Raw genomic sequence first — 9926 nt, 5'->3', positions numbered from 1 at the left:
GAGGAGTCGTAGAGTCTGGTAGGTTTGGGGACCTTGTCTGGGAAAGGGTGGCCGGAGAAAGATGGCAAAGGCGGGTTTCCTTCCATTCAATATGTATTTTTATGGAGGTAAAAGGGGTTTGCCAGGGTGAGAGAAGGTGCCAGGCTGGGAGACTTGTCCTGCCCTGACTGCAGTGCAAAGTGGGTTTGCCTCTTCACAGGCAGATTCTTCCAAAGTTTTCACAGCAAATGCAGAAGCTGGTTTTTAGGAGTGGTGTTCCAGCACATCACTGGGTTGAATACTTAAGGAAAACAGACCCCTGAGGTTGAAGACTTCTGCGGAGGGCTAAATTTAGCACTGGCGTAGGCAGGAGTCATTTGTGGGTTCCATGAAGATGTTCAGTGGATAGCCTCTGGAATGTCTTTGACTAGCTTTAGAAATACTGTTGCCTGATAAGCAAATGTGGAAAAAATGTGCTTCTTCCTTTGTGCCTAGCCCCTTCACTGTTCCGTTCCCCTGGAAGTTTTTCAATCTCTTTCTGGACTGTTGTCTCTCCAGCCACCCATAATGTTTTTCACAGGGACTTATCTGGGCCTGTCTACTGTAAAAGTAACACCAGGAATTTTGTGTCTTTCTCCCTAGCCACTGCTGAAACTGGATCTGCCGGAGCTTCTCCCAGGGTATCCACTGACGGATCTTCAAAACATTTCCACGTTGATCAGGATCCCCTTAGCAGGGCAACACAGGAGTACCGTGATGTTTTAACCAAAAATCATCTGATTTGAACAAAAGGCTCCGGAAATTACTTTGTTCGTGTTGTACGTCAGTGGTTTCCCATCCACGGTTCAGGTGTGAAAACATGTTCACTGCAGTCTGAATATAAATTCTAAGTCTATTAAAAGGATCTCTAAGCACATTTCACTTGCCTGTTGGTTTATTGATGCACAGTTGCTTTGTTTGGAGCTCACAGTTAGAACTTGTTACGGAGGCTCCCATATAAACAACCAAAAATTCAAAATTTATTATTAACACAATTAACAGAATTAACTAGCTCTCCATAAATTACAGGTTTGAATGTCTGAGGTGAGAACAGAACAACTTCCTAGGGTTTAACGACAAACCAAAACGCTCTGCCACTCACCTGACAAGTGAGTGCTCTCAACCTCGCGGACCTGCTCAAGGCAGCATCCCGACCCATGACCCCTCGAGGAGTTTCCTTGGGCAACGTCCTGACCCAAGGGAAGACTCCTCGCTTGCAGCTGCTGCTCCAGGGGACGAACTCAAAATGGTTCCCCAGGGGACTCCATTTATACCCAGGCCGAATCTGACCTGTAGTCAGCAGTGGCTCCCATTGGACAAAGGCCCCAACTACCATGAAGCCCCAAGAGCAAAGGCAGTCAGGCGCTGCTACACTTGAGCAGCCAAGAAGCCCTATTCTCATTGGGCGGTGTGAAGTGAGGAACCTTAACAAAATGGATGCAGGACACCTAAGAGAGATGCTGGACAGGCAGGATAATGCAATAAAAGGGTGGGCTCTCAGCAGGAGGGCCTCTCGGCAGGAGGGGCTCTCGAGATAACGAAGGAGCTGCAACTCTTGAGTCCCAAGATAAGGAATTGGGACTCAACGAATGCTGAGTTGTCATGACTATGGAAATGCTGAAAAGACCTAACTGGGTGAAACATCATGAGAGGAAGAGAGGAATCTTCATCCTGAAGATCCTCACCCAAGACCACCATGAGCCACTGCGCAGGCGCAACAGAGAGGGACTTGGGGCCGGGATTTATGTTAATGATTTCTCAAAACTAATTGTAATATCTCTCCCTATTCTCGAATTATAATGCATATGTAAACGCTTTACACCATAGAAAGGAGCTGCTTTTTGTTCCAAGGTGTGCACGCTTCCGGAGGAGCAATCCCCCGTGCAGCCAGCGCTGCAATAAAGAATGCCTGCTTTCTAATACTCTGAATCTTAGAGAGTTCTTCCTTGACCGGCTTTTCGGTATCAGGTGCACCTGCCACACAATCCACCCCATGACTACAGTCATGATTCGGCTGGTTTCCTTCAAGTGGTGGTGCAGTCACCTCTTGCCTCCAAGGTTAAAAGGGAGTGCGGTCCCGGTGAGTCTCTATACTCGTGGACTGTCATTCTTAGATGATTATACAATCAAATCTTAAAAAACCCCCTCCAACCAGACAATGTATTACAATCAAAACTGAAGGAAGCTGATCGACCATTCTAACAACGAAGATTCAAACATACCCAGTTAACTAATTAGTACTTAATAGAGCAACAATCAGCTCAAGTCTGTTGCCACTTTCTTCAATGTTGGCCTAAAGTGGCATTAACACAAAAGCACCAAGATCAATCACTTTCTTCTGAATGATGCCAGTTTCACAGGATTCATTTGCCACCGTGCTGTCGTCCAAGTCTTGGTTGTCCATATGGGTCCCCATTGCCAATCAGGATGCCAGAGTCACCTGCTCTGCCAAGATCCTAACAAAACCAGAACTAGGCCTTGGATCAGAAGCCGGGCATCAAGTTAAAAATTAGCAATTATCCACTGGGCACTAATACGGTGAGTTTTTCCACCTTTCCCTAAGGCTTCCCAAGCATGTCGACAACGCCCATTAGCCTGAGAATAGTACGGGGTGTGCAAACCCACTGTATTCCTTGTGTGCCCACTCCTGGATCACCCTGGCAGTAAAGCGGCTCCCGTTCCCTGATTAAATTGTTTTGGGTGTTTCCTTCGCTATCTGCCGTGTGTGGCAACAATGATCCAACTGCACATAGCGCTTCCCTGCAGTTTCTCACTGCCAGACTGCGACAGGAGGGGTGGGGGGTTGGGGGGTGTTCCAGAGATCTTCACCCCTCCTGCGGGCATGGTTTTAGCGAGCTTTGAGCAAGTGCATCGCAAGCAATTGCCTGCGAGTGCCGCCTTCCCACGTCGGAGCAAAGCGATCTCTCTTTGCTCCCGACAGAGGCCCCACAGAGAGCCCGTCCCAGACCCGGGCAGCGCCCTCCTGCAGGGCTGCGCCCAGCCCAGCCAGGCCCTGCAGCCGACAAAAGGCCCGGATGGGCATTCAGCCGCCCATAGTCGGCTGCTAATTGCCAGCTTTTGTTTGGTTTGCCGGCTGGCCGCATCGGAGAACTGTAAGGGGAATGTGTAAGATTTATCACCTTTTTTCAGTATCATTCATCACCTCAAAAAGGCCCTGTCTGGCAGCAGCTGGCAATGCATATTGAGAGACACAGGTACCTTCTCTCCCCCTAACTGCAAAACTCCACACTGCATCTGGTAAACACCACTGTTGACCTGCCAGAACATCAAACCCCAGTATTTTTCCTTTGTTCTCCAGTTCTGCCCTCAGGGCGGAGTTTCAGCAACCAGATCCTGCAACACTTCTGCCGGCGTTAACACCTGCACGGGAAGGGCGGGGGGGGGCCGGTCCGCTGGTTGCAATCAATAGCTGTTTGCACCCTTTCTCTTAAGGGACTGGACATTTATCTTTAGGGCAGGCGGGAGCCCTCTAATAACAGCTCTAGGAAAGTGGCTGGGATCCATCCACCTGCGCAGCAAGCGCTATCCCTGTACCGCCCCCTCTCACCCATCGCCTGAATGCCAGCCTCCTTTTGTACTCCCTCCGCCAGCTCCGACAGTCCCTTCACCTTAATGGGAACAGGTTCCCCCCTCTCCTTAGGGTCCACCCCCCCTGCCCAGTAAGCCACTCGAGGTGTTACCGACTGGTTACCGCTGGTCCATCACTTAAAAACACTCCCGGAGCCCAGAATACGTTAATAAGTATTTAATTAATTTCATAAAGAATACTTTATACTTAAATACTTAATAATTACACAAATACTGCGTTTCAGTGTCACCCGGCTTACACGAATATTTAACCTGAAGTTCGCTAAGCTCAGGTCCTGTCCAGGGGGTTCTACAGACCGTGGTTCAGGGGCTCCCACCTTGTGGACCTCTTTGCCTTTCTGTTTCCATGAGAGACGGCACATTTGTTTCCCCCAATTCCTCTATTTCCTCCAAGCCACTTTCATCAGACTCTCCCCAAATACCTCCGTGCCACCCCTCAAGATCTACACTTGTAATTAACTTTAGAATCTGAACCACACTAGGAGGCTTTTTTGCTTGTGCCAACATAATTTCCGTATTTTATTTTCTAATAACCGCCTTCAGTATCTTTCTGGTAACACTTCTGTCTTCAGATAATCAATTTCCCACTGCTCCTCTAAGGTATCTTTCTCCACTGCTATGAAATAATCCTGTGCTTGAATCAAGCAGGCACCTAAAATGGCGCACGGCCGCGTACTAAATCAGCAGCTTCGGCTCGGGGCCTGTTGTTCAGGCCTCAGTACTGCAACACCTCAGCACTTTTTACGTCAGCAGAGGTGGTTTGTTACAACCTAGCACAACACCTACTAGCACAATGGTTATGGGTCATAAAATATACAGGATTCATCCCTAGGTCAGCTCTGGCTTGGGCCTGTTGTCCAGGCCTAGCACTTCAACCGCTGCAGCAGTCCAACATTGAGAACGATTCCCAACTGTATCTGTATTACAATATCTATCCCAAAGCTGTGACCTGTCTTTTGACTTCTGTACCACGTTTTCGTACAGTCGGCGTGCATGCATTTGTACTCTTTCGTGGCGGTGCCAACTCCACCACATTTACCGGAAAGGAACTTTCTGGTTCTGTCATGGGAAGGCACGATGTCTGAGGCGATGTCTGAGGTCCCCCCCATCCCGTTTCCTACTACATAGACCCCTGCTGTTTGCTCCTTTGGCATCCATTCACCCAAGCCAGATAACAGCACTCAAGCAGCACTGCTAAACACACGGGGACACGAATTTCATCGGAGACTTATTCTGTCCGGAACTCTCTGACGAGATTTTCTCGTTCTGCACTACATGCCCTGGGTCTGCGCAATCTGCTTTCTGAGCAAACTATGCTGAGCTGAAAAGAAACCAAGAGGGAGCCTCACAGAAGGAGCTATTTCTGTGTGACTTGTGAAGGCAGGTCTGGAGGTGGCTGCTGTCACAGCTCAGTGGACCCTTCCTGCACTGAGGATTGCAAGAAGGCACTGTCTGTGATGGCCCTTCTGCCAGGAAGCGTGCCCTTAGCTCAGCAGCACGGCCTCAACTCAAAAAACCATCTCCCGCATAGCAGCATAGTTTGTATGTAAGTGTTGTCTATGCGGAAGCTTTGTCTGATTCGATTCTTTTGATAACCTTTCCCATGTTATTGTGGCTCTTAATGAAAACTGCTTTTTCTTTCTTTAATTCTAAAGTAATGGGGAAAATACGTTTTTTGGAGAGCAAGTAGGCATAACAATAATGACAGGGTCTGTGTGAAATGATGTTTTTCATATCAAATTTTTAATGTTTCAGAACCCCACTTATGACATACGGAAGTCCACGTGCCCTGACCGGATGTGCTCATGGGTGCCAAGGAAGCTGGCTGGTGTCATTGTGAAGCCACTCTCAATAATCTTTGCTCAGTCCTGGTGACTGAGAGAAGTGCCCAAAGACGGAAGGAAAGAAAAGGTCACTCTCATCTTCAAGGGCAGCAAGAAGGAGGACCCAGGGAACTACAGGCCAATCAGCCTCATCTCCACCCCTGGGAAGGGGATGGAGCAGCTAGCCCTGGAAACCATTTCCAGGCACAGGACAGACAAGAAAAGCATCAGGAGTAGTCAGAATGGCTCCAACAAGGGGAAGTCACGCTTGACGACTTGATAAACTTCTACAGCAAGGGAGGAGATACGTGCGCTCTACTCAGCCCTAGTGAGGGGAGTATGGTGTCCAGTTCTGGGCTCCTCACTACAAGGCAGACATGCACATACAAGGACCACTAAGCTGATTAAGGGACTGGAACGTCTCACATGAGGAAAGGCTGAGAGAGCTAGGACTGGTCAGCCTGGAGAAGAGAAAGCTCATGGGAAATCTCATCAGTGTCCAGAAATACCCGGAGGGAGGCCCCACAGCATCATTCAGTGATGTGCAGTGACAGGACGAGGGGCAATGGGCACAAACTGTAACACGGGAAGTTCCCTCTGAGCATCAGGAAACATGTTTTGACAGTGAGGGTGACAGCACTGGCACCACTTGCCTGGGAAGGCTGGGGCATCTCCATGCTGGCAGATACTCAAAAGCTGGCTGGACGTTGTCCTGGAACACCGTTGCTAGGTAACCGTGCTCAAGCAGAGGGCCTGGACAAACTGGCTGGACCTTGTCCTGGAACACCGTTGCTAGGTAACCCTGCCCAAACAGAGGGCCTGGACAGGACCTTAGCCACTTTGTGGTTCTGTGCAGGGGGTGAGCAGCCGTCTCCAGCACGGTGAGACGGGGCCCTCGATTTTCGCCACACTGCAGGAAATTCAGGCCGCCTTTTTGTCAGAGGAAAGCGCCAGGCAGGAGCAGCCGAGGCCCCTGCCCCGGGGCGCCCTGTCACTGCCCCTGTTGGGGCACAGCCCCCTCTCCCCAGGGCCCCTGGGAGCCTTCCTCCTCCTCATCCGCGTCCTCGCCCAGGGCTCGACAGAATCCACCAGGTACCTCCTGCTGCCGGTCGCTCCCAGCGGTGCTGTGCCCACACTGCAGCATGTACCGCAGCGTGCACCACAGCTTGGAGAGTGTCTTGGGACTCTTCAGCAAGATGCAGCAGGAGTCGCCCTCCGGCAGCACTTTGCGGCAGCCCTGCGCCAGCGCCACCAGTGCCTATGAGCTCCAGGAGAAGGACCTGGGCAAGCTGCACCGCATGGCTGCCCGTGGTGACCTGGCCTGGCTGAGGCGGTGGCGCTGGTGGCTGAAGAGAGTTGGCTTCGACAAGCAAGACAAGGAGAATCGGTGAGGGCTGTGGGCTGCTGATGGGATGCCTTGGCTGCTTCTGGCAGGGGTTGCTACGGGAGGTTCTGAGCTACGCTCTGCTAGTCCTTGGCAGCTCTCTCTCAAGCACAAGGAGTGTGTTAAAACGCAGAGCCTACTGATCCCACGGGAGCATCAGCATGGCGCAAACAACCCCCTCCCTCCCCCGGCAGCTTTTGGGTGCCACGTGGAAGCGTCCCCCCTTAAGGCTTTGTGCGGGATCCCATCCAAGCTCATGGCTTGCAAAGTGAGCTTTGCCCTGTCCACTGGGAGGGTGCACACCAGAGCTTTTTCATTGCTTGTAGCTGCCGGGTCAGCTCGAGTGCTGTTGGAAGTGCGTGCCACCGACCTGCTGCTGGGTCATGGTCTCTCTGCAGGGTGGTTTTGCAGCTGTTCAGGTATCAGCAGTTCTCTTCTGCCCTGTGGGTGGTCACTGCAGGACTGCAGCAGCAGCAAGCGGGAGGAGCAGAGCCTGGGCAGAGGGTCCCCAGGGCTGGGTGGCGGCACAGCTCTGGTTCTTTCATTGTCTAGTTTAAGCTTGTGTTTAATTTTTAGGACACCTCTGCATCTCGCTTGTGCAAACGGCCATGCAGATGTCGTCAGATTCCTAGTGCAAGAGAACTGCCAGCTGAACCTTGTTGACAATTTCGGGAGATCGCCACTGATGAAGGTATGTGGAATATGTTATGCTCTTGAAAGCAGGGCTTATCGACTGTCCAGTCAGTGAGAGGTGTCTGGCAGGATACTTTGCACGGACCTGTGTAGAAACAGGCATGTTGTAATCGACGTGGAATAGGCAAATGCTTGCTAGTCTTTGAAGATGCTCTTCTTTGCCAGCATTCAGAAGCTGGGTGAGTTGTGGCAGAGTGAAACGTAAATGTTGGCAATCATTCCCCTTTTGTGTGTTGCTCCCAGACAGCAGAGTGCCAGCAAGAAGAGTGTGCGGCTATTCTACTAGAACATGGTGCCGACCCAAATCTGGCAGACGCTGACGGCAACACTGCCCTTCACCTGGCTGTCCTGGCTGCTAATGCAGCTGTAGCAGTGCTGCTACTTGAGCATCATGCCAATGCTGATGCTCAGAACCAGGTAACCTTGGCGTTTGGGTAAAGCTGCTCTTTCGAGAAGGTGCTGAACTTGGCAGTGTTTTTTTCTGACCAAGGTTCTTTCTCCTTTCAGGAGGGATATACCCCCCTTCATCTTGCTGTCTCCAAACACCGGGAGAAGGTGGAAAGGCTTTGTCAGAAAAAAGGAGCTGATGGGCATGCTCAAGAGCAGCGTGAAAGGTGAGGGCTTTCTCAAAACAGCACATAGGTCTCCCTAGTTGTCTGCAAGTGTGACTGAAGAGAGGCATGTGAATGAGTTTTGAAAAATAGGGAGCCAGCAGAGCTGAAGTACTTCACAGATACCAATATGCATGTAGAGAATGAACGTGCCTGCAGCAAGTATTTCCCCGTGTAATAGCAGTGCACAAGTACCGAAACACAAGGGGTGTGTGGGGGTGGGGGGGTGTGTTACCATTTCTCAGTTGGCATCGAAAATGGAGAGGCTGGGAAAGGAATGGCTGTTGCTGTCCTAGTCAAGCGTTTATGCAAAGATGTGGTTGTTTTTACCAACTCTATTTCCTCTCTTTGTGTATATATCTTCAGCAAGCTACTGCTGGAAACAGTGGATGGCAAAACCACGGAAGAATCTTCTGCAGGTGGTGCAGAAGAAAAGTCAGTTCTCAGCAGCCCCTGCCCTGTGAAGACTGCTGACCCTACCTGGGCTGCCCTTGCTCAGGACAGAGGAGGTAGGATCCTTAACTGTGGAAGAGACAATGAGGAGAATTGCAATGGCCTGTAGTAGAACCCTTCCCCATCTTTTGGATGCTGGGCTTGGATGATGGGAAATAGCACAGTGAGGTAAACACTCACAGTGTGTCGCTTCTCCCCTCTTTTGTAGGTGCCATGCCAGCGGGAGGGCCAGAGCGAGAGGGAGATGAAGAATCGTCTGGGGATTTTGAGGTCCTTTCTGTGAGAGATGCAGTGGGGTCCCCCTTGGTTCACTCCCCTTTGGGCTTATTTGCCTATGGGCTTGTTGACCTCTTCTGCTGCTCCCGCCACACATTTGTCACTGGCGGCCCTTGAAATACTTGTGCTCTAGGCCACTTTTTCATTTAGGACTGGGACCAAGGCAGGTCAAGCTAATGACCTGGGTCTCACAGCGACTGGCCTCTGAGCTTCATTTCCCATATAGTACAGAAGCAGTGAAGTTGCCCCTGCTTCCCCTGTAGCCTGGAGGTGCTCAGCTGAGAAAGATGGACAGGGCTCGTCAGTTTTGCAGGTGCCTGCTAGTGACGGGCAACATTTCTGTTCTTTGAATTCACTTGGAATGACCTAACTATGTAACCTGAGAAGTAAAAGCACACCTCATATTCTCATGTCCTTATCAAATTCTTTGCGCTCACATATCAACATTTCTTTAGGACTGGGTCGCACGGCAGCAGCAGGAGCTTCCTGATACTCTTGAACATCAATCAGTGTCAGAAGGTTCCCTGGAAGTTACTACAGAGTGCTACAGTGGCCTGGAGGAAGACAACCTGCGCTTGCAGAAGGAATTGGACAGAGTTAAAGCTGAGGTATGTAAAGCCTGTCACTATAGGAATAAACCTGTGGGTGACTGTTTCTTCCTGTACATCGTCAAAAAGGACAAAAGAGTATTCTGAGAGCCAGTAGCAAAGAGGTCTAAGGAAGTTAACAAGGATTACCTGACATCGTTCATGCAGCCAGTGAAACCTTCAGGCCGGTGGCCTCGTCTTCCCCTTCCAGTGTGCAAGATAGTGTTACCTGAACCATCAAAAAAGCCAGCTGGCTTCTGTGGCAAGTAGGAGACAGTCTTGCTCCTCAAGCCCACAGCAGAAGCTCTTGTTCAGGCTCTGGGGTAGTATTGCAGCAATGTCCCTTCTCTTCCCTTCTTCCTCAACTCCCCTGGTGATAAACACAGCTGGCACTTCGGGGAACTGCTCACAAGCTGGAGAGGCAAGGCGGTGTGTTAAGAGCAGCCTTCTGGTGGCTAGGTATGAACAGAGA

At 50.6% G+C, this 9926-nt stretch overlaps 2 protein-coding genes across 2 annotated transcripts in view; both read left to right on the top strand.

Moving 5' to 3' along the window:
• The first annotated feature begins 6592 nt into the window (after positions 1 to 6592).
• Positions 6593 to 8700, top strand: ANKRD7 (ankyrin repeat domain 7). Its single transcript, XM_026867992.1, has 5 exons — positions 6593 to 6837; positions 7411 to 7525; positions 7771 to 7944; positions 8035 to 8141; positions 8505 to 8700. Exons 1-5 carry the CDS (start codon positions 6593 to 6595, stop codon positions 8698 to 8700), a joined length of 837 nt encoding a protein of 278 aa, XP_026723793.1.
• A 104-nt stretch (positions 8701 to 8804) lies between these two features.
• The window catches only part of LOC113491228 (ankyrin repeat domain-containing protein 26-like), a 57395-nt gene continuing 56273 nt past the window's right edge, over positions 8805 to 9926 (top strand). Inside the window, exons 1-2 of the mRNA XM_026867991.1 lie at positions 8805 to 8870; positions 9323 to 9475. Coding sequence (XP_026723792.1) covers positions 8805 to 8870; positions 9323 to 9475 — 219 coding nt within the window. The remainder of the gene's footprint in view (positions 8871 to 9322; positions 9476 to 9926) is intronic.

The sequence above is a fragment of the Athene cunicularia genome (assembly GCF_003259725.1).
Source record: "Athene cunicularia isolate RWA chromosome 1 unlocalized genomic scaffold, athCun1 chr1_part2, whole genome shotgun sequence".
Taxonomy (NCBI): domain Eukaryota; kingdom Metazoa; phylum Chordata; class Aves; order Strigiformes; family Strigidae; genus Athene; species Athene cunicularia.
Note: the sequence above shows the minus strand (reverse complement) of the source record. Positions and strands in the feature narration are given on the sequence as shown.